The 25,602-nt window shown below is 42.0% G+C and overlaps 1 protein-coding gene across 1 annotated transcript in view; it reads right to left on the reverse strand.

The window, feature by feature from the left end:
* The window catches only part of trim62.1 (tripartite motif containing 62, tandem duplicate 1), a 45,559-nt gene that overhangs the window by 10,007 nt on the left and 9,950 nt on the right, over nt 1-25,602 (reverse strand). The window contains exons 3-4 of the mRNA XM_033627553.2: nt 6,613-6,708; nt 567-823 (exon numbers count right to left, since the gene is read on the reverse strand). Of these exons, the coding sequence (XP_033483444.1) occupies nt 567-823; nt 6,613-6,708 (353 nt within the window). The remainder of the gene's footprint in view (nt 1-566; nt 824-6,612; nt 6,709-25,602) is intronic.

A 25,602-nucleotide genomic window follows, 5' to 3' on the forward strand; every position in this document is an offset into this window, starting at 1 on the left:
TTTCATTGTGTTATTGTGTGACTTTAGTGATTAAAAGGGTTAGTTTGGGTTCACCAAAGTCACACAAAAACTCAAACTAACTAACTGTTCAGGGAGCAGCTGACCAGGAGCTCCTGTGTTAAGTGAGCCAAATTTACTGTTTTTCTTAAATGGAGTCTGGTGGCTTTGACAAAAGCTTAGATGGGGAGCTGAAGCAGTTAAAGGCGGAAAGTTAAGCACTGAAAATATTCTCAATATAGCTTAGAGTTAAACTGTTACAGATTTTTTTGGTGGGATTTTTTTTAAGTGGCTAAAATACGTTTTGCTGCAGCAGTTCATTGCTCAGCTTTTGTGTTGGTACTCCTGTCTGCTTCTCCAAACTGGGGAATCAACATCTACTGTAGGTAATACACTGACTATGGATAAGTAACTCATGCAATCCCACTTCAAAAATCTGAGCTATCCTTTTAAGAGTTGATAAAAAAAAAAAAAAAAACTTTTTAAAAATAGGTTTACAACCACAGTTTGCTTTTTCTTATTGGACTGCAGTGATGGTACTGGGGCAGCTTTGCAAACAGGTGAAGCACCTCTCAGATGTGACGGCGACTCCCTCCAGGAAGTCGTGTCGTCCTGTCTCGTTGAGGCGCTCCTGCAGGATCTGGATGCCCTCCTTGACGTCGCGCAGCTGCTGGCTGTAGCGCTGGATCTTGTGCTCGATGTCGGCCAGCTTGCGGGCCGTGTCCATCTCCAGCTCTTCCAGCATGCTCTTTTGACGCTCGCGCAGGAAGCGGTGAAGACGCTCGAATGCATCACCAATGGTTGCACGCAGACTCTTGGCTGAGGACTGAGAAAAAAATCAAAAAGATTCAGTCAGGCTATTTATAGCTGTCATTACAGGACTGTGAAATAGACTTTGCACTGTAGTTAGCTGGGTTTGTTGAGTGTTTCAGTCACAATAGCTTGACTCTTAATTAGACAAGGGTCAGTAATATAGGGGCTTACAAAGTGCTCTAAATTGTGTTAATATTACATTAAAATTCATTCATTGATTCAGCTCGTACATGTATTGATTTTAAGTGGCTCTCTGAGGACAGCGTGTGCACAACCTTACACTCAGAAAATAAAGTAGCTTTTACACAGTTGCAGTAAGTAGAAACAAACAAGAGTGTACTGTAACAGAAATAACCCAAAAAAGACAACCAGGACGGAGTCACAAAGGACATCCTGTCTGTGAAGACGGCTAATTACAAGACCGAGGGACCTGAGAGAAGCCGGAGCTATTACAGACAGAGCCGAGCAGTTTGCAGGCGACAGCAGACTGGGAGCTGAAGAGTCGGAGAAACTGATTTGTTGCTGAAGAAGGAGAAATGAGAAGCTGGACATCAAAGAGAATGAATCATGTGAGTGTCAGAGAGACAGAACAAAAGGGGTGTGACATAAAAACCCTGTAAAAGTCGCACGGAGAGTTGCAGGAGTCTTCTTAATTAGAGGCTTCTGAGAAAAAGACAGGAGTTCATTGAGACGTTTTGTTAAAACTTTTCCCGTCTGTCCTAACGCTCGTCGTTTACTGAGAAAGTTGAACTTGTGTTTGTACACAGATTCAAAATAAAATGAGACCTGCCCTTCAAAGAGCATCTCAGAACGAAAGAAAATTAATGAATCACAGTGATATTGATCTAAACAAGAATTTCAGATAAAACTGGATTATTTTCTCTGTTGGGAATTTCAACCACTCCTCTGATCTCTTCAGGATTTAGGAGCTGTGATCTGAGGTTTAATTACACTTGCCTAAAAATTCAATCAATCCCCCTTCAAACAGCAGGCATGCTCCTCCTGTTCTCTCAGAGACCACTCTGCCTGTGGGAAACTTTTCAGACGACTATTTCTCTCCAAACATGAGAGCTATGACATTAAGGTGGGCTGTATCCCAGCCCTCCTGCCTCGTTAAGAGTTGAAAACTGATGGTGTGGAGGAGGCGGTAGATTGCAGCAGCCCAGCTATCAGTCTCTCTGTGACGCGTCTGCTGCTTAAGCCCAGCGGGCTGTGATGGCACTGAGAGGGTGTCTGCAGCCCTTGGAGACAGGAGGCTGGCTACCTTTCAGAGAAGCATGTGATTATCAAGAGAATCCCTGGTGGGCATGTGAATAGGACACAATGTCTAGCCTTCAGACGGCGACCCTCCTGAGCACACACGAGCCAAGGACTCTAATTGGGAGAGTAAAGCAGACACATTCAGTTGAAATGAGAGCCCGGCTGCCGCAGTGATTTCTTCTCAATCTTCATACAAGAATTGATATGCAACTCAGTCTAACATTAAAGGGGAACTCCATTGATTTTACACATCAAAGTCTGTTTACAGGTTTTTGGGGAGTACAAATGCATGTGTGAAAAAAGCTGTATAAAAGCCTTTAGGGGCTCCAGAGGGAGCTGAACGAAATCTGATAAATTGCAGAGAGTGATGTCACTTGGTTCAGCTTCAGTTGGGACCAAAGACTACAGCTCAAGGCTACAGTATGCAGAGTTCACACACGACTTCACCCCTGATTTACCACTCACTGACTAGGGCTGAGTGTTATTTTAAAAAATCATAATACAGCTACGAAAACCAGTACATTTTAAGTGATAATGATACCAAGACAGTACGTCATTTGATGGCTTTTTTTCTACTTCATTCGATGCCCATCATGTGAACGGAAGCAAACGCCACCAGACACCACAGGCGTGTAGTATAGCTGTACTTTTGAACGTTCTGGTTCACCACAGACTGTATGGGTTATAGCTGCAGTAGTGGGTCAATCACGCATTAAATCAAAGAATGCTTGCAGTGACTGGTTGTCAGCAAAACCATAGAAATAATATATATATATATATTTAGATCTGTATACAAAACAGGTCGAACGCAGGTTTGTTTGAATGAGGAAGTTTCAATACTACTTGGTACTGGGTTATTTCGGTCGATACTAAAAGGTATGGAGTACCAATACCCAGCCCTATTGCTGACAGTTTTTGAAACTCCCCGACAAATGCCCTAGATCAGAGCACTTTGTGTGAACTGAAAAATGTGGGCCAAGAGGTTTGCCAATGCATCACAGTCAGTACGCAGATATCAAGCATGCTAAATATCTGGGTACTGACAGCCACTGACAGTACAAGACACGGGTTCAGGACAGACAGAAACTGCATTGTGACACTTCCCGAGGTGTGTGTGTGTGTTTTACAGAGAGTGAAACACAGAGAGAAGGGAAGATGAGGTGGACTACTGAACACGTTTATGTAAATTATTAGCTGAATACCTTACTTGAAACACTGCTTTGTCAGTTTTTCACTTTGTTGATTTCTAGTAAGCGCGTGCCCGACCTCGGGTTGTGGCTTGACTCATGCATCACATGACATACTCACTAAGGACTCCTTCTGGTGAAAGATCTTGTAGTGTGTGAACTATGGATGGGCGCAATTAATCGTCTTAGCAATTAGACGTTGGCACCCTCGCTAGTCGGCACCAGAAATATTAGTCTGTTAAACCAATTAATGTTTAATTCATGTACAAGGCTACTTAACTGTCATGCAGCCGCCTGCCACTAGTGGGGGCTACAGAGCCCTCAGACCGGCGGTAATGCTCAAGTAGACTGGGGTTTTAAAACAGCATGTTGGGAAATTGGAGAGATGTCCTCTCGCAAAACTAGCAGTTGAGCAATACGCATTACGCAACCACATCCGACTCAAGCATTTGGATGTTAACCTGCACAGAACAACAGCTACTGCTGCTAGCAGTGCTAGCCACATTCAGATACCGCAGCTCATTACTAACCTGGAAATCCAGAGTTCTCGCAAGAGCACAATTTGAATTTGCTCAGCGAGTCACTCTGGCAATCAGTAATGATGCTCATTACCCATGCCGTTGGAGCCGAGCTGCACCAATCACATCGGTGTATCTGATATAGACGGGCCAGAGGCAAGCTAAACAGATGATGACAGCGCTGCGACAATGAAGTCCGGAATCAGTCAGTAAACATTGCAAGATGACCACGGATGAACACCAGTTGTTTGAAACGGCTTTGGCCGCTACAATGAACGAGTTAGACTTGGCTTTTTCTCTAAAAGAGAAACAGAAGACAGCGCTCGAATCTTTCCTTTGCAAGAAGGACTAATCTACCAGTTAGCTCCACTGGTAGTGCTCTGGATATGTCACCCCGTGTATTGTTCTGATTGGTCGTAGTGTTATCCAATTGCGTGCAGTGATATTTTCAAATGCATGCTTGGTGCCGCCCCTCGAGTTGGGCCATTTGCATTACTCATAGCCAGACCCTAAATCTTTCTAGATTTGGGTCTGGATTTCCAGGGTAGCTCATTACGACAATGACTGCACAAGATATGTTTCCACTTAACTTTGTTGAAGGTTTCAGGAAATTAACACAATATGTTGAGCCTGAATACAATGTGCCGAGACCTTTTTTTAGACTAGTCGACTAATCTTTATTAAAATTTTTGTTCAGTCGATAGGGAAATTAGTCACGAGGAACATCCCTAGTGTGAACCACTTATTAATTACGAGTGTGAAAACGACTTCAAGACTCTGATTACAAGACAGCTTGTACAGCAATCTGACAACTGTGAAAGTCGTGTAGTGTGAGCTTAGCTTTTGTCGCTGCTGGCATAACACACCAGAATCTCTGTCCAAAGTGCTGGCAGTGGAGTTGCATTGTGGGTAATGTAGGTGCCAGGTTTTTGCAGAGAAGACAGATGTATGGAACAGATATTTCATATCTCGCTGGCTCTGCGACATTTATTTTGATCGACTGTGAGTCTGACAATGTTGTAGGAATGCAATGCTACACTGGTGGATTACTCTGTTAGCAAAATAACTTCAGTCAACCTCAAATTTAGCAACATGAAGAAACGCAGGGGGACGTTTCATTGTCAGCTACCTAAATGCATCAGAGATCAATGTAGTCACAGCGTGGCTCTCTTCCAGGCAGAGCACTCTGTGCAAATGGATGTAAATCTAATGAGATCAGCTTATTTCCAATGAGGAGCGGGGGCGGCTGAAAGGCCTACATCTAGCAGTCGGAGTGAGTCGACGGACGGATTCAAATGGACAGGGCCTGGCTCCTGCCTGGCAGAAAGAAGGACAAGTGGCGCTGTGACATCAGACAGCAGGTACAAAAACAGGAGAAAGAGGGATACGCTCCCTAAATGACAAATAAGGCGGACGATTGCGACATCGTCTCTGCCAGAGATGCTTCCCCAGTCAATAGCTTCAATGTCACTCCAGGAGAGCGAAGAGACGTGCATTCGTGTGTGTGTATGTATGTGTGTGTGTGTGTGTGTGTGTGTGTGTATGCGCGTGGAGGTTAGGAGGACTGAAATATTGAGTGGATGCTCATGGTTCACCGATTAAAACAAGGTGTCGAGATCAAACAGCTGCTCAATAAACCATTTTTATGTGTCTGAGGAGAAAAGAATGATAATCAGTGACTGACAGACTTCACATGTTAAACAGACCTGTCCTGTGTTTTCTGCTTGTTCAGACACTTTTTATAGGACCTTGTTTCACAATGTGAGAATCACTGTCTCCACTTAGATGCTTAAGATGCAAACAGGATGTTTTGTTTCTGTAAATATCCACACGATCTGTTACGACTGACCTACAATTATAATTAATTACTTATTAAATCAAAATGGGATTTATACAAATTATTTTCTTGTTTCTTGATTAACTGCTCTAAATGTTGGAAAATAATAAATAAGATGTCATCCTAAAATTGTTTGTTTTGTCCAAGCAACCAGTCCAACACCCACAGATTAGAGATGAAAACAATTAGTTGATTAAATAATTACTGTATCAAAAGAAGGATTATTGTAACTGATTAACCCTTTTCAATGTAAAAATAAAAACATTTTAGCAGTTCTGGCTTCTTAAATGTGAATATTTACAGACATTTTATATATTCTGCAATAGTGAAAGGATTACTATTTATCAGATAAAACAAGGCAGCTGAAGATGTCACTTTGGGCATTATTTATTTTAAGGACTAAATGATTAATTGAGAAAATAATCAGCAGATTAATCAATAATTAAAATAATTGTTAGTTGCAGTCCTACCAAAATTATTCAGTTTACCCTCAAATGAGACGAAAAAGTACTTTTTTTTGCGTGTTTGGTGGATGTACATATGTGTATGTCTTTGTTTAATGTTAAAATACTATTGGAAAAACAAAGACAAAAAAGCAGAACACGATCACACTTGCTGGAACTATTTGGTGTTTCTGCTTTAAAAAAATACAGTTAATCAAGAATTAAAAGTTGCTGACAGTTATGTCAATCTGTTCAATTGATAAAACAATGAAATTATTTACACTCTGGACCTGAGTAATAATTAGTGCTGAAACAATTAATTGATCATTCTAGCACTGTAAACTTAATACTTTTTCATTGTTGGTGGGATAAAGCGTAACATCACATTAGGCACAGAGAAATTTCTAAGGCAACTGTTCACTATTTTTGGCATTTCTATAATCTACATAGATACTAAAGTGATTTTTAGATGCAGCTGTATGCAGCTGAATGATTGCTGCAGGTGCAGCTCTATATGAGTACTGTTTGTTTTTTAATGATGAGAAATGTTTCAGTACCTTGGTCTCAGTAAGTTGTCTTTGCAGGAGCTGCAGGGCCTCAGTGTGTCCCTTCTCACTGTCCTGCAGGGTGGCCAGCTGCTCCTTCATCTCCCTCTGAAACACAACAAACAACAGGTCAGTAACTGGTGATTAGACCTCAGTGCAACTGAGCAGACGGACACATTCAATTAAGCAATGCATTCGGCGGAATATAAAATGCTCCACTTCTTCTTCGCTCAATCAATTTCTGCAAATCCAGTGTGCTACATTAGAATAGTTCTAATATATTTGGCAGACAGATATTTTTGTAATTCTATTCTGTCTATTTAAACTGTATTATTTGTGTAACAGCTCTCTTTGCTCCGGTGCGAGGCAGCAAAGATTTAAGGCTCAGCTACAAAACAAGCAAGGCAGATGGAGAGAGCGAGATATGAAAGAGATGAAATGAAATCTCTGGAGATGTTGGGCTGTGTCAGAGAAAACTGGGTCTCATCTCTAGTCAGGCACACGCTGGCAGAACCTGCACCACTCAGCCACCTCCAAGTCTCCCCAAGGCAGGAAAGAGGCTCTGTGGGAGCTGGCTGGGACGGCTGCTGTCACGAATGGTGCAGCGTTTTTAGGCGCATCCCATGTGCCAACAACACCGGCGCACTCAGATTCAGGTTTTAGGACAGAAGTGGTTCAGCAGATTCCCCCCGAGTAGAGACATGTTTATACTAATGTACAAGTACAAGACTCAAAGTGCTGCACTTTGTTTATCAGTACTTTACTGATGTGTGATGAGGAATAAAAGTTTGAAATTCAAACACGTAAGGTACTAACTTCTCCTACTACAATGAACTTTAATATACAAAAGGCATTTCTCAACAAAGAGGACACAAGGATAGATTACACCATGGAGCTGACCTTGGAAATCAGACCTGACCTGTGTCAAGCTGATGTGAAGCGAGCCCGAACCACCGCAGCATTTAATGAGCCGAAATACAACAATACAAACCTAAAAGTCTTTTTTCTGGTAAAACAGTATTGTGGTATATATCTAGAGGCTCTTATTTCTGCTCATTAATAAATGTTGAGGGTTGACAGACTAAATTTTATAAAACAAACAAACAAAACAAACAAACAGGGAAACAAAAGTAGGGTTGCATTGACTTATCGGTATTAGCTTCGCCTTGTTGATTGCCATCAGCCTATCTGCAAATAAGATAAATAAGACGACATTCACTGATGGATGTGACTGATGTTTTTTTGTTGTGTCACATAAATTTTGCACAGGCTAAAAGCAGGGATTGAGACTGAAGCGGTCTTGTCGTCCTGCGCACAATAGAAAACGTGTTTGGAATGAAAAAAGATCTTCTCTATGAGACCTTCAAGGCCAAAAGGATACAGTAAACTCACAAACGACGGGATGCACCCTATTTTTTTCTCCTGATGATGATAAAACGTAAACATCAAATCTGTGTTCATATCAGAGGGAGGAGAGCTAGTTAGCTGTTAGCAGTTAGCAGCCAGTGGCTGGGACCATTGATTATATATAAAGGTGACAGACATGACAGCGCCCCCTAAGTGGAGTCAAATCATCTTGATCGCCCCCTGGTGGCTGGCTGTAGTATAGGTCATAGAGCCTGCTCCCTCCATATGTTAGCAGATGGGATATGGGCCAAACTAAAATGTTACAGTACATTACAAGTACTCGTCAAATTTTTTCCCCAAAGATGGTTTCTGTCATTCTGCCATTACATTCAAACTGTACCTTTGTCAGTTTCCAAAAATGTAAATGTCATGTAAAATGGTCATAAAATACAAATAATTATACACAACACAAATTAAGCAGAAACTGTGCTTTGGATAAAAGCCCGGTTCATAAAATGACAAAATATATGTGGCAGTAAAAATGGCATCATTGCCTTTGCTCTGAATGAGGGGGAAACTGAAACAAAGGAAAAAGCCTGGGACAGGCCTCATTTATTCCAACCCCGTTGAGCCACCCCTGCTGCCAGTGTCTCTGCTCATGTAACCTGTGTGTCACACAGTGTCACCTCCCCTGAACACCAACTGCGGCAAAAATCCACCAAATGGAACTGTCAGCTTAGCAGGGCTAATAAAACAGCCATCACTCAGCTACCGGGCTGAAATAAATGCCAGAGTAGATCTCTACTGACAGGAAACAAAATACATAATAATATTACCATCTAGTCTACAAGGAGAATAAGGTTAAGGTACTAGCAGAGAGAGAAAGAAATAAGCCACGCGTCAACTGGTGATGCATTACAAAATCACTGACCTCGATCATTAGTTGTAAAATTTTAAAAAAGAGCAAATGTGGGCTGTTGAAGATGAAGCATGTTTCCTCTCAAGGACAGAAACAATGGAAAACAATGGCTGGTGCAGAGGGGGAGCGTGACTCTCCATGCTAATGATAGGAGTGCGGCAGGCTCAGCGGGCTCTCCGCCTCATCGCTACACGCTTGTCTGCAGCAGGTCAAAGGCCACTCCCACACACTGAGATAGACCAACGCTGACAGACTGGCAGAGAAAACATGCTCCTCCACTCTCCTGCTGCACATTGTCTGACTGACTGGTCAGAGAGGGGCAACTTTAACTGCGGCAGCCGTCACGCTGACAGAGAGATGCACCGACATGAACCCATACATTCCTGAAAACCCCCCAGAATCATCTGCAGAATGTTTCTTTTCAATAAACTAAATTTTAGGTTCACATTGTCTGGGAGTTTTTGCATCATCCTCTGCATTACGGTGTGTAACAAACTGGATATATCCACTCTGAATAGAACTTGTCGCTAAAATTAAATGCACCGGAGAATGTGTACTTAAGCTGAATTTAAGCAGCGGGCAAAGCTGCATTTTAGAGACAGCAAAAATCAACCTTGGTGAAATCATCTTCATACATGTCAAGGCCCTAAACCTCCTCCATAACGTGCAATTACATAATCCTCTTTAATCATCCTGGAAGCAAAAACCGTCCTTTGAGTATCCTACAGATGGAGATTTTCTGTGACGACATTTATAGCAGACACTGAGGAAGAAGCCACAGCTGTAGTGTCCGTTACACATGGGCAAGGAATTAGATCTGAACCTGATTCACTAGTACGTCGAGGAAAAGTGTGCATAACGGCGAGCAAACCATTATTATGTGACAAAACTGCAACAAACAAAGACTCTGGCGGGGAAGTTTGTGTGTGCACTTAGAGTGTGTTTTCATGCTGTGTGTGTGTAGGCGTGTCCTGTCCATTACATCTGGCCAACACAAGCCTGACATGACATTTCCCCAGGACATCAAGTTGCGGGAAATGGGGGTCACGGCTGGGGGATTATAAATCTAAAATTCATTTCATCCTGCTGTCATTCCCTCCTTCCTCTCCCTCTCCTGTCAGGTTAGCAGCTCCGGTGGATATTTACGAGTAAATAAATAAATGAATGAAATAATAGACTATCAGCGCACGGTTCTTCAAAAGTATGCACGAGGCTTAAAAATCCCTCAAACTTTCCCTGCAGCTGCGAGCTTGATTATGTTCAGCGGCTCGTTCGGGATTGAAAGAGCATTATTGGCTTCAAACTGCCAGCCCCGATGAAGAGGGGAACAAAACAACATGCAGTGTCACAGCATGAATTATAAAAAGCCTACAGGATGGAGAACTTCCTCTCGCACACAGAGACAGAACTGGCTTCCAGAGATTTCATTGCACTGATGGTAGGAAAACAATAAACATGCAGAACATAACAAAATACACTTGCAGCCTTCCTTACTGTCGGACGTGCAGAACGCAGAGTCGATGTTCGACTTAGACTTATAATTAAAGTGGGACCTCTTTCATCTGTTTATCATTAGACAGGGAGCGCAAACCCCAGCAGAGACCGCGATAACTCAATGTACTGTCTGCCAGTGAATTTCACAAGGACAATCTGGCATAACCTTCGTCGAGCTGAGGGTGTAATTCTGTCAGGTAGCAGACAGGGTGGGTAAATAGGACGCCAGCCAATAACAAAGCAGTGAACACACTGCAGCCGTTACAGTCAAGCAGGGAGCTTTATGGGCTTGTTGTGATTTAAAATGGACCGGGTCTGAAATATGTCATCCACGCCCAGCTGACGCCTACACTCAGGGACAGAATCACAGGGGTTCAATATTCAAGGCTACTGGCTTGGATATTACGGGGGAAGCAACAGACAAGTGTGTTCTTAAGAAATCAGACTGAGCACATTAATGATGCTTTCACACCTAACCTGTTTGGTTCACTTCTATCAGACTCACTTGGCTTGCTGTGGTCTGAAAGCATCTGTCCAACTCTGTTGTGGTTATAAAAACTGGGCTGAGACCACCTGAAAACAGCTGTGGTGCACAGCAGAAAGAATTTTGTGATGGTGGATCTTTATTCTAGTATACATTTGCAGCTAAACTACAATTAAAGCTTGGGTGGCAGCTTTATTTTAGCACTGGACAAAAATCCTGTAATAAACTTTAAGCATGTTGTAATTTAGTGGTCTGAGAGAAGACTAGACTTCTCCACCTCTTCTTGGCTGTTTTCAGGCCATGACAGGAGACTTTGGCCAACCACAGGTAATTTTACCAAAAAGAGAGGGTGTTCCTATTGGCTGTTCTACAAGTACAAATCCACGTGCACATGCCTTCAGATGGTGAACGCCTGATTCAATGGCGGAGAATCCTGCAGAGAAGGTTGCTATTCCAGCATTGGCAACAACTACCTACACTGCAAAGGGACCCAAAAAAGGAAGACGGACAAAAAGAGAGTCTAAAAGAGAGTCTGACAATAGACAAAACAAAACACTTGTCAATATCAGCAAAGCATTTCAGAGATGGAGAGAAAATACTGCTAATAGTTCAGCCTTCTGCTAACCAGAGCCAAAGGCTCACAGCTGCAGCTACTTCAAGATCATATTTATGTAGCTAACTATAGCCTCGGATCAGTGTGTCCTCCACTTTGTTCCCCGTTGCTACAGAACACCTTGCCAGGAGGAGAGAGGGTAGCATCTCCAAAGACGGAGCCCCAGTCAGTGGTCACAGCAACCTGAATCCCGCCAGAGCAAACCCCATCTTTAGGTGACTGGGTAACTCTGACTCCATGCTGGATCAACCAACAGGTTAGACCCGGTGCTACAGCTGGCCGGCACTGGGAGGTTTATGCTGGGTGAATTCAACTCATGTGATGGAAAATATGGTATTTGACCTTATTGTTGTCTTTAGCGTGTAATGCATGTTTTTATATAAGGGTACTTGCTATGATGTATGATGTATATTGCTCAGTTTACCCCTACTGTGACAGCAGTGAGAAATACAACAGAGGCCTGATGGGAATAGGGTTAAAGGGAGGTTCCCACAACAAGTGTTCTTGCTAGCTCAAGAGATGTTGTGTCTTAGGGATGTCAAACCACCTGAGCGCCATATATTTTGACTTTTGTGTTATGGGAATTATACAGATAGCAGGGTGAGAGAACATCGGCTCTCACTCACTGACTGACTCTTCATGCAGTTGTATCTGTGTGTGAGTCCATTCATGAATTCTTAATAAAACTCAGAAAGACAGACGACGTGTGAAGACTTTTCCTTAAACTGTTCATTTACTGTAATTTTGCCACCACACTCACTACAGCCACAGATCGAAGGTTGGTCTCCTGAGCTGCTGCCCACTCTCCAGGCAGGGTAGGGAGAGCTGTGCACAACTCTATACGATGAAATAAATCAGTGTATGGAAAAAAACAGGTTACTGTATGACACGTGTGCGTATACCCATGGTCATCTGTAGGGTAGGGCGGGGCTTAGAACAGAGAAGCGGGAGCTGCAGGAGGAGGATGCAAGAGTATTTGGTGACCATGATAACACTCACGCAGGTCTGTCTTCATTTAGTAACAATTAAAAGTGAGTGACATGTCGCAGCCACACAGTGTCCCTTGTGCTATTTTGACCTACCTATATCTATCGTAGTACTTGTGTCATAACTAGATTCAGCTGAAAGTAAACATGGCAAACGCAGGTAGAACCGAGATAAATAATCATCCAGCAGACCAAAAGTAAGTGGAATTCTAGTGCTTCATTCTCTAATTGGGATACCCGAGGTGAGGAGTGCAGATACACAAATAAAACCAACAGTGCAACGTGCGGGCCATCTCATCAGCAGGTTGTCCGCATGAAACATGATGACAAGCCACCAGCCTGTGCGTGGTCCTGTCGTTGCAGTGCAAGGACCTTTTCACACAGCAGTCAACGCCAAAGCGAGCGCAGCCTGCAGACACTGACACAGTGAATGAGCTAACAGCAGACCTCGACAAGCAAACGGCAACTATGGATGTCACAACCAGAGAAATACTCGCTGTGATATGAGCTCTGTGTTCTGAGGTGCAAGATTTCTAAATATTTTCATCTTTGTTTTGTCCTCATCTCTGACACATTGTTTTTACAAAGAGTGCCATTCAGTGCGATATCAAAATGCAGACCAAGGACATCTGGGAATACAACACATTGTGTAAGCACACAGCCTTTGAAAATATTTCTTATATGTGCACAAGTCATCATAATATAAGCCAGTGCGGGGTGATTTATTTGAGCTGCGTGCAAAGTTATGATAAACACCAGGTCAAAGAATTCGAAACCACAGAAACGTTTCACCTGTCTAGTGTGATGGCTACCTCCCTCCGTCCTTCGGGAGGTAACCACAACAAAAACTTGTGAAAGAAAAAGCAGAGCAACAAAAATGCTGTCTCAGGCTGCAAACTCTGGTGTATTTGTTACAAGACATCAAATTGGGCTCAAGCTGCGTCTTACATCCCGCAGCCGTGTTTCCTCTAGCATCAGCAGAGCCTGCAGCCTCTCCAGGGGGACGAGCACGTCCCTGCAGCCTGAGCTCAGCCAGCAGAGCAGGCAGAGGCCAGCTGAGCTGACTGCGCAGGACTGAGCTCAGAAGGCTGCGGGACAGAGACACGCTGTTCACCTCCAACATCTGTCCTAGTGAGATGGAGACAGTCTGGGACAAGAACAGCCTGTACAGATATACAGGAAACAGGACGGGCTGCGATACAGCTCATCGTAAGGCTCTGAACTGATCGAAGATTTATTGATTTATTTATTGTCGTTGATCATATTTTCTACTCATCAGTTAAGTGCTAGAAGACAGAGAAATACAAATGAGAACAAGTTTGATCGGTTGCTTAAAGGGACAGTCTCCACTCAGAATCAAGAACACAGATTCCTCTTACCTGTAGAGGTATTTATCAGTCCAGATTGTTCTGGTGTGAGTTGCCAAGTGTTAGAGATACATATTTGCCTTCTCTCAAATGAAATGAAACTAGGTGTGAGCAGTTCAATGCAGGAACTGTTTTCACTCTACTGAACTACACCTGCCAACTGTATCACTGCACAGAAGGAAGTGTACATCTAGTGCCAGCTCACCTAACATCACTGACCTCACTACCACTACAGCTCAGCTGAGGAGGATGCCTTTAATGTTTACATTTTGTGCTGCATGAGCCACTCGTCCATGGGTAAATGCTTCCTTCTGCGCTGTGACACAGTTAGCAGATGTAGTTTGGTAGAAAGAAAATAGTTCCTACATGAAACTGCTCACAGCAAGGCCTGTGGATTATCTTAAGTGACCAGATCGTAACTTCTGGGAAGACACATCCCTGCTGAGTTTTTCAAATGTTAATTCTTGGCTCTTTGAGCACCAAAAGCCGTCTGCCATCTAATTCCATTATACTGGAAGGCAGACATCTCTACAGCCAATATCTGAAACACTTGGCAACTCACACCAAAACAATCTAGACTGATAAATGGCACTACAGATAAGAGGAAAAATATTATTGTCCCTTTAAATTGAAAGTCAAGCAACAATGCCAAACTCTGGTTTTAACTTCTCAACTGTAAGGATCTGCTGCATTTCACAGAACAGTGTGACAGTAAATTGCAATTATTTGAGTTTTAGACTGCTGGTCGTACAAAGAAAGAGACTTGAAGACTTCTAGAAACTTGTAATGGGCATTTTTAGCTATTTTTGGATGTATTTGCCCTGCTCCTCTGTAAATCATTGTTGTTTAATATATGATATGTCACAAAATAGTAAAATAAATTTGACACAATTACAAATTCAAGAAGAAATTGTTTTATTTGTCTGAAAAAGAATCCAAAGATATTAAATGTACAACGATAAGAGAGCAGGGACTCCTAGTTAAGAGCAGGAAACGTTTTGCACTTTGCTTGACAAATGAGTTTCAGATTTTTTGTCAAAATGTATCCATTGTAATTTGTCAATGTTCTGTTCAACTAAAGGTTTCAATGTTCAGTTCCCATTAAAGCAAATTTAGCTGACAACTGTGTAAAAACAAATGGGTACATTCTTCATCTGGAGCATTTTGAAAATCTGCTGCTACAATTTCAGCCCGATATTTGAAAGGAATATTCACACGTTTTTTGACAGATGAAACAGGTCTACTGTGACTGATCCCGGGTCAGATCACAAAACATCTATTTTACAGGAAACATTTGGTAAAAGCAGCGGGGATTATTGGAAGCGCTGACGCTGGCGGCCTCCTCCAGTCCTCTGAATATAGGGCACGTCATGTAAATGATGAATGCTCTGAGGCTGCTGCTCTACTTCCTAGAGCGAGGAAGGGCACAGAGTATGCTAATGTTTTACCCCAAACCTGAATAGCTAAGGAAAAAAAACCCCACAACACTGCATGTCGGTTTTAATGTTTTTATCTTTAAAATGAAAAAGATGTATGGTGTTTGAATTGCTGACAAAGGTCTACAGAGTCTACACGCTGAACTAAGGGAGCAGCGAGAACAGAGTGTGTGTGGTATCGCTACGGCTGCATGTCTGAGGGGTTTTAGAGAGACAAACAGGTCTCACAGCCATCAGCGTTAGGTCTGATAATCTACACAGCGCAGGACAAGCCATTTAAGAGGGACAGGGGGTTTGTTGTTGGCACTAGAGTGGAAATCTGAGGAGTGTGGAACGATAAGAGCGGGCCTGCTGTTTGCAAAGAGTCACCAGCTTGACAGAAGACACTCACCATCAGTCCTGAGGCTGTTACTGCAGAACCAGCTTCCACAGAGCTATTTAAATCAGGAGTCCGAGGTATATACACAATTTTCACAGCTGGAGTTGGAAAATTTATTTGACAGACAGTCGGTTTAAATGCTTACGGGCCTAATATAGGATATCAGAATATATCTCACTGCAGCAACCAGTCTCATTCCATCTCCGAGGAGCTATCAATCAGCCCCGTCGAGAGCGAGACGCTAATCTTGCAGAGGGATATACATCATCTCAACAGGCAACAAATGGAAGAAAAAAACATTGACGAACCAGAAATTTACTTCCCTCAGGCCTGTGAGATTACATACGATCCAAAACAAAACACAAGCTTCTCTCATGAATCACCAAAGTCTAACTGTTTCCAAAGAAAGGGATCATTAGTAAAACTGGTTTAAGTGGCCACATCTGGAAGCTCCACCTGGTGTGCAGCAACCAGACTCTAACTTTTCAGACCCTCTGAGGTTTTTACATTTCTGTGTGCAGAGAGCCGCAATTAAAACCAAAACTTCCTGGTTCTGTTCAATTTCCAAGAAGTTCGACCAGATCCTTACTCAACAGTATGTTCTATGTTTGTCTCCATGTGTCTTGAAAGGAGGCTGATTAAATTGGGTCATTGTTGGATTTTTAGTTCACCGTGGAAGCATATGAGATAAACAGTTTACTTCAAAAATTCAAGGTAACATGCTAACAGTAATTTATATACAAATGGTCATTTTGTTGGTGAAGTATTGCTTCAAGACATTCCCCATATAACCTAGAACGTCACGTCAGAGCGCCACAGAAGAGGTGAGTCGAGGGTCTGCAGTGAGTTCAGACATGTCTGTAATAACAGGGGTCAACAGTCTAGAACTTTTTGGACAGCAGTGTTTAAGGAATATTACTTTAGAAGAGAGTAGGGATTTTCCAAATGACTAATATCCCTGGTGTTTAAATGGAAGTTTAAACTTTGGCAAGTCAACAAGTCTGAAAGTAAGAAAACATTAAAAAAAACAGTCAAAATTGGGCACAAATTTAATCTATCACGTTAAACACTGACCAAAAAAAATATTGCACATATTATAAGAGCCATTTGAAATCTGTAATCACATTTTTCAATAACCAGCTGTATTTTAATTGCTCTAACCCTCTTTGTACATGACCATTATCATAAATAAAAGTTAACGAATAACATTTATTTATAGAGTATTTAATGTCCTTGCTCATATATGTAATAGACACAATCACGCAGCAACTCTCTAATGCATGGGTGTGCACACAAATTGACACATACACACAAACATAAACATAAATAGACACATAAACACACATACACACACATCCAGGCTTGTGGGGATGTCATGTGCACCTTCTCTCATTCAGCCTAGCAAAATGACATCTAGCCAGCGCATGTCTGAGTGATGCTTGGACATACTTTCTGCATTGTTCATCCACAGACAGCTGTGGACATGCACTGGTTGCGTACTTGCGGTTCCATCCATTAAGTCTGACAACGCACGTTGATGATAAGAGCTGCTGTTTAGTTTCACAAGCTGATCCAGACTCCGCCCATTTTCCTCTGGATATCTTCATAATATGCTTAACCGACAAGTAAGTCTGGTACCAACAAGCAAGGGTAGAGATGTTTAATCATCTAGCTGACTAAACGGACACAACCCTAGAAGTAAGAGTTGGTGAATTTTATGGATATGGACAAAACTGAATCCTGAAAATGACTCTTGTACGGTCTCCCTGTGCTTGTATGGATTTCTGTCAAGTTTTCCGACAGTCCAAAGACCTGCAGGTTAGGTTAACTGTGTCCATGTGTTTCAGCTCTGTGATTGAACGGTGACCTATGCAGGGCGTACCCCACCTCTCACCCAATGTCAGCTGGGATAGGATGGATGGAATCAAGTTATGATGACAGAACCTGTAAATCTGTGTTTGAGTTGTAGTTTTCAGAATCGTAGAAGTGCACAAAGTAATCACTTAACTTGCTGTGACGTTGATTCGTCTCATTATATGGAAAGTAAAGAACTTGACTTGCTTTTCAACTTTTTTCAATTATTTCAGCATTTAAAGAATGTCAAAAGTTTCAACTGCAACGTTTCAGCAGCGAGCCCACCTTAATATTCTTCAATTTAAACTTTTGTAGTTTCAATTTCAAGGGTCATTCACTGCTCCGCAGCTTTAAAACAGCTACATTTAGAAGCCCCACCTGGCTATGCAGAAACCAAACACACACAAACCAACCTGCGACATGCAGACACAACTGCACAGCTATGAAGAACTGCAATTCCTGCTGACGCCATCATCTGTTTTGTGCTGCACAGTGACTTCCCTCTGAGGACACACTGGGTAAACACACCCTGAAAATGACCCTTGGATATGTCTGACTGCCAGCACATTTTTTTTTTTTTAACCACGATCAACATACAAGCTCGTGTCATCTTTTGGAAAAAGCTTCTTAGGATAAGTCGAACCTCTAATAGTCACTAATAGTCACCATGTTGTTAATATAAAACCATGTAGCATGTGTCAGGAACATAAATCACCTTGTGAAAAAACATGATGTGGTTGCATGCCAGCCAGCGCCACACGGCAGGGATAACAAACAGATTTGTTTGCCTCTACTTCGTCTTTGCGGCATGCGTGCAGCTGGAAGCTATTGGGTTGTAGCTGTTGTGCATGCACTATGCAGGCGTGAGTGCTCTGGCTCGCCGGGAGCTCTGTCTGACCAAATAAAGCGTGCGTCTGCTTCTCTTTCACACAGTTCCCAGACATCAAATAAATATTTGGGATGTATGCCTCTTTTGTCGAGTCACTCTGTAAAATAACAGACTGTTTCTGCAGACGCTGCCAGAGCAGTCCCATGAATTTTAAGTACAGCCTTCAGTCAGGTCTGCGTGTTATTAAATCCTGTGATGATTTCCAATAATCTACATAGTGAAGCCTGCATCACAATTTAAAAAGAAAAAGTTTCAGGATTGTGGTGGTAAAATGGCATTCATCATATGAACTATACGCTGCCAGACTGGCAAGGTGGTACCTATTTTTAGCGACCAAAGTTTGTCACTGCCATCATGAACCACTGTCACCATCACTGATTAATATCCGCTCGCATTTGCTGGGCTGACTGCAGTTTTTTTTCTCTTTTTAAATTAACTGGTATATAGCCGGGTCATAAAATAATAAAGCAGCATTCCGACTAAGCTATTATAATAACTAATAGAAACATTGAATGCAATAGTCCACCCTCTTTTTCCCTCTCTGTCTCTCAAACACATACACACACACACACGCCATGGCGCTCAGTCCTAATTGTCTCTGTCCTTGTCTCAGTCATCAGTCCGGACAGTTGTGCCACTACAGTATACTGCAAAAAGCTGACAGTTTGTGGGTCGAGCTCGGGCGGCTGATTCCCCAAACCAAAGCAACAATACCATCATCCATTGCTTTGACTTACAGTGGACATTGTCATGTGACAGTTCAGTAGACATCACCCAACCCTAACTGACAAAGGAGGAAGCATTTTATTAGATGCCGAAAATTCCTCAACAAAACATCTGAACGGCATCTGGCGCTTGAATTGTATTGCACCACTTTCTCATGCTTCGAAAAGTTCCAGTCCAGAGAAAGTTTTAGAGTGAGAGCGTCAACGTAACCTTAGGAACTCACTACAACTGAACTCCCACTCCTACAGCGAGCAGCGTCCGCCTGCCCCAGCCTTACTGACTGCCTGCCAGTGCTGCTGTGTGAGAGAAGAGAGACTCGGTGCTGTTGGATGAGGAGCTGTGGCCTGCAATTACTCTGAGCAGCAGGCATTAAATATTACATATTGAAAAAAAAAAAAAAAAAAAAAAAAAAAAAAAAAATATATATATATATATATATATATATATATATATATATATATATATATATATATACACACACACACACACACACACACATACATATATATATATACATATATATACATATATATATATATATATATATACATATATATATATATACATATATATATATATATATATATATATATATATATATATATATATATATATATATATATATATATATATATATATATATGTCTCGCTTTTTCCTAGATGGTCTGAATAAATTTGGTGGTAGTTGCTTTTTAGGAATACAGTCGCTAAGAGGGTCTGAAAAGTCACTAAATGTGAGAGAAAGGCGCCAACTTTGCTGGAGTATGGAATGAGAGATTGTGATACAGTGCTGTTGTGATTGCTTTGGTCTGAATCAGTTAATCAATCAATGAATCATTTATTTGTCACGTGGAAATATACAACTCATATAAAGCCACATTGTTGGCTTTATAACTGTCCACGATTCCGGATGGTTCTGTTAATTCATGCTTTCTGGTAGTGGAATGATTCAACCGTCCACACATCCAGAACCCGACAAGATGGCTGCGGTTGCTCCTCCTGAATGTGGGCCCACATTGCACTGCGTCAGTGATCCACAGCAGGAACAGGACAACACCTCACATCCCACCATCAAACTAGTCATTCAGCGTAAAGCACATGCCTCCTCTCCTTCTCTCACCAGTCTTCTGCTCTGTGAGATCAGCATGTAGAAAGAGTCACCTGGTTGAATGACGCTGTCCAGGCTTTAGCCAAGTTTCGGTGAATCAATGGATATAACAGTTCCTGACATCCTGTTGGAAACTGATGTGACACAGAGGTCGTCTAGTTTGTTTTTCAATGCCTGTGCAATGACTAGCAGGACGCTAGTTCATCTGGTGCCCATCTTCTCCATCCTTCCTCAATGTGTACTGATCTTTACATTGGAAAACCTCGGCCTGGCTGGCTGGCAGAGAATTTACAGACTGGGGAGTTGATTTCCTCGTCTCGATGAGTGACCCGCAGCCACACGCCACCACCATCCAATGCCACCAACACTTACAAAATAGACATAAGAGCCTAAATTTAGCGGGGCTGACAGAGGCGACTGGAAATGTCCGCGTCTCTGTCATAACAATCTGTGAGATAACCACATTTGAAGAAGACAGAGGATGAAAATAGTGCGAAATAAATGTGGCATTAGGAAATAAAAATCCCCCTGAAATAAACAAACATAGTCCTTTTCAAAAAATTAAAATACTGACTATATTGACTTAAATGGCATCCCATACTGCTCGAGCGCAGGGCAGGAAAAGATATATCTGTTAACAGTTGCTGCATGTCTTGTTTGTGCAGTATTGATCAGTTTCAACCCACACAGGATTCCAGAACTTAACATACTGAATATGATTAAGATCAGTCTTTAAGAACACACTCTGTGTTTTTTTCTCTGCAATTATAGGGGAAAACAAAGCAAGATACAAGCACAGTATTGTGTGCTGTGCAAACAACATACCAAAAATAAAACATACAGGATAAATTATTAATCGATACCACCACAGTATAGAGAGACGGTCATTTACATTTTTAAAGCTATAGTTTCTGTTTCACTTGATTCAGTCAGACAATGGAAATGTCCATTATGGATTGTCTTGTCTTTTAAAAAGCTGAAAAAGGTGGTTTCTGTTCACATATTCAGCTGAATGTATATCTACTGCTGTGCTGCACAGGAAGATCTGAGCAGCACGTCATATTAACGAAGACGACACATTGAAGCTGCGGTGGTTGAAGGCTTTGTCATTTACGCTTTGTTAAAGTGACACTGCTCAAATCTAACGCCCAGCACAGCAGTAGACACCAATTTAGCTTAAAATATGGACAGAATATCACTTTTTTTAGCTCTTTAGAAAGACAGTGAGCAAAATGTCCATTTCAAAATATATATAAGGAACCTGAGCTAACCAGAGTGGGACAGGTTCAGCTTTCCATACGACCACTTGATAAAATGTCTTTCATCACATATCCACATATAATAGCTGAAACTGAATCCACACCTGGTGTTAAAATACGTCATGGGTGATTCGATTGAACGCAAGTGTAAAGGACCACCAAGACGTACTGTGATCCGATCAATCAAACCAGTTGCCAAGGTGATAAGGGACTCATTTGGCCACATATCCCAATGTGCTAATGCGTCCTGATGCGTCTGAGACAATGATGATGACATCAGTGCAGAATGTGGCGGTTGTTTTGGTGACAGCGTGCTAACATTCTATATCTTGGCATTTTTTAAAGATTTTTTTTTTTTGGCTTTTTGTTTTTATAAGATAGGACAGTTTAAGCGTGAGAGGGGGAGAGAGAGAGAGGATGACATGCAGCAAAGGGCCACCGGCTGGAATTGAGCCCACGGCCGCTGCAGCAGGGACATTGCCTTCATATATGGGATACCTGCTCTATCCACTAGGCCACCGTGCGCCCCAACTTTACCATTCTACGATAAACTGGATGAAGTGTTGTGTGACCGTCCATCGTTATGCCCCGCGGAAGGAGACGTGCTGGATTCTGCAGACAGCGATATTTTCAGCTGTACTGGCACAACCGCCAACGCAGCTAGCAAGTATGCTAGCACGTGTATGTGGGGCCCTTCGACCTTAAGTGACGCAGGCAGTAGCTAAATCTGAACACAAGTGATCAGCTGGAGACGCCTGATAGACACACATGTGAATGGCAATATGTCTCAGTTGTCCACTTGTGTTCAAGTCATTGAAACACATTAATACCAGGTGTGAACAGGCGCTACATCAGCTGATTTTAAAACAACAATGTGAAATCAACTTTTGTCCACACTGCCATTTCAAGGTGATTTCTGTAAGGATGTCTTTGATCAAAAGAAAAGCAGCTAAATCTTTTCCTTCTCGTCTGTTTCAATCAGTGAACCACAAAACTGTGCTGTAATATTTGCTAAGGAGTGGAACAGACGGCCAAGTGACTCAGCTCAATAACCTCTGTTCAGTCTCCTCCTGTTCTCTGTAAACAACTTTATAGTGTTTTAATGTAGCCGAATTTACAATTTCTTACTTATATATTTTCCTGTTACTGTTAACGGTAGAGCTGCAATGATTAGTCGATTAAACGATGATTGAAATTTGCTGCTTTTCTTTGTCATTTATGACAATAAATGAAGAGACTTCAAGTTGTGGACAACTGATTGGACAAAAGAAGCTATCTGAAGATGTCACTTTGGACTCTGGAAAAATGTGATGAGCACTTTTCACATTTTATAAACTAGACAATTATCATGAAGTTAATCTGTAGATTAACAGATAATAAAAAAATATTGTTAGATTGTGCAGATATTTGATGCAAATCAATGTGATTGTAAAGTCACCTTGTGGCAACACCTGTACCGTGTGATCACCTTGATTGAAAGTTGTCTTCTTAACTTCAGTGCCACACAGTCCCAATCAGGCTTACTTCATTTTAAAAGCTCAGTTTTCCTCGTTCACATTAAAATGTATGTTTTCAGATTTAATCACTCTGGAGGCTGTTTTCAAAAGGCTCCATTTTCGGCTGTCAAAAATGCGAGAATATGAGGAGAAAAAGATGCTTTTTCTAATTTCCAAGAAACTAGTCAATCAAGCAAACGTTCCCAAACACCTTTGCCTTTTTTTTTTTTAAACCACCACCAAGGCATATGTTAGAAAAGGTGAAATGAGCTTTTGAAAGCACAAAATAAAAAAGCACACTTATGAATTATGCATTTCAATAGAGGAGCTTCTCTGTGACTTCAATATACCTTCTTATTTTCCTGATTAAAGCCGCAACACACTTTTCACAGCGTTCAAAACTATCTGACAGCTCACACTTTTACTGCTTGACGAATGCTCACTTGTTTTACAGCTGCAGTTATTGTAAGTCACGGCGGATAAGAGCTGCTGCTAAATGCTTAAACTGTAAACAGCTGCTGGAGCAGGAAACCTCTGTTAATGTGTAGACTGGGAGCGATGATGAGTAGGGGAACCGGGGTGAGGACAAACAATACAGCCTGCTGCTCCCCGCTGATTAGCCTGACCCTGGATGCACAGTAAATGCATTATGGGAAATAAACAAGCTCTAAGTATACCTGGCCAGAGAAACTTGAATTGGCCATACATCACATCAACAGGCAATTTAGGAGTTGTGGTGTTTTAAACAGCTAATGGGGCTATCAATTATTATGCAGGCCAAAGCAGTGCAATAAGGGAAAACTTTTAGCCACTTTCATTGGCTGTTTTCAGCTTCAACTAGAGATGCACGATATTGAATTTTTGCCGGTATCCAACATATGCTGATAGGTAACAACTCATTTGACCAATAACCGATACTAATATCGATATATCCACTTTTTTCCCTACCTAATTCTAGTGATTATCAAGTCTCTTCTGTAGCGGAATCAACATCATATTATGCATGCATACTCTTATTGTGATTGCCCACCAGCAGATGGAGACATGAAATTAAGGAAATGAAGGAAAAAGCAAGTTGGCTGATTCTGACAGTCGATACCGGTCGATACGATGACATGCCGATATTCTTGTGCATCCCTAGCTTCCACACATAATCCCAAAAACGTATTATCTAACATGATTTTTTTGCCCTCTTGACTCTGATAATTACACGTTTTGCAAAAAACTGCTGGTTAATTTGACACCATTTCCTAAATTTCAAAGCTTAAACTGGACCGTGATTGAGCACCTGCTGCCTATCAATCATCTCCTCTCCCTCTGCACCTGGACTGCAGCAAGAACCACAGGTTTGTGGGTAAACAGAAATACAGCTCGACTCTCATTTAGACAAACGAGGTATTTAACAGGTAAACATATTCAGGCTCCTTCTCTCTCTCTCCCCCTCCCAGCGATTTGTTAGCTCAGGGAGCAGGTCAGACCTGAGTCTGGCTGATTGGAAGCCATAAATGAGGACTCCTATCAGCAGCACGTCTAATTAAATCATCTGCAGCAGATCACGGACGCAAGGAATTACAGGAGATTACAGCCCGGTCTGGCCCTGCCCAGACCCCCGAGAACAATGGTCTGTAATCTGTCTTAATTCCCCAGCTAATCAAGCAACACAGGGCTCAGAGTGTCACGGCTGCGGTGGTACAGCAGTTCACAACCACCCAAATATCAAACTGACACAGACAAAATTATAAGGCAGGGAAGCCTGAATAATAGCAGCTCTGCGGACGCTCACCACTCACGGATTTTTAACATTTACCAAGCTCTGAAATCGTCTCGGCCCAGAACCCATCTTCCTTAAACTCCCATTTCATATTCACCACAACTAAAGGCTATTCTACCTCCGAGGGAGAAAGAGTAACATCTTTCACCGCCTGGTCTTTTTCATTTAATGAAATCTTTATAGCAGTGTCACTGGTGTGCTGGGCCGCTCTCCCTGCCGATCTGCCTCACATTAGGGAGAGGGGCTCAGCATTAAGCCGCACTTTAAGCCGCAAAACTTTAAGGACAGCACTTCCCCTTTCATTTACTAAGATGACCAGTAAATCTCTCCCCTCCACCAGTGATCCTTCCTCTCTCACTATCTGGCCTGCCAGACCAGTTACAGCACGCACGGTAGCCTTGTTGCCTACAGGTTACACTGGCAGACAGATACAGGTCTTACAACAGGATACAATGCATTCATTCATAATGAATCACTGGGATACAGTCACGTGAGGCGGTGTGTGTATTTCAACGGAAAACAAAACACACTTCTGTAGAACATACCTCTTCAGAAGAAGCTATTTTGGGGTTGTGTGATTAATCATGTTGCTATGCAAATGTACTCTGTTGCCAGTTCACTCAAGTTAATTTCTAAAACTCATGCATTTGGGTATGTCTACATGATTTATGCAACATTCCCCATTTCCATAGTTCATAATATTGTAAATCTGTATTACATCTACTGTATGCAAGCATGAGGCAACAGAACAGAATCACCATGAATAAAGAAATGAGAAGATATGGAGACTAAAAACAAAATCTGGAGAGTGTCATTTCAGCCAAAGATCAATGTATTGGAGGAGTAGAAGGAGAGGATGACAATGGCAACACAA

The sequence above is a fragment of the Epinephelus lanceolatus genome, chromosome 1 (assembly GCF_041903045.1).
Source record: "Epinephelus lanceolatus isolate andai-2023 chromosome 1, ASM4190304v1, whole genome shotgun sequence".
NCBI classification, from domain to species: Eukaryota; Metazoa; Chordata; class Actinopteri; order Perciformes; family Serranidae; genus Epinephelus; species Epinephelus lanceolatus.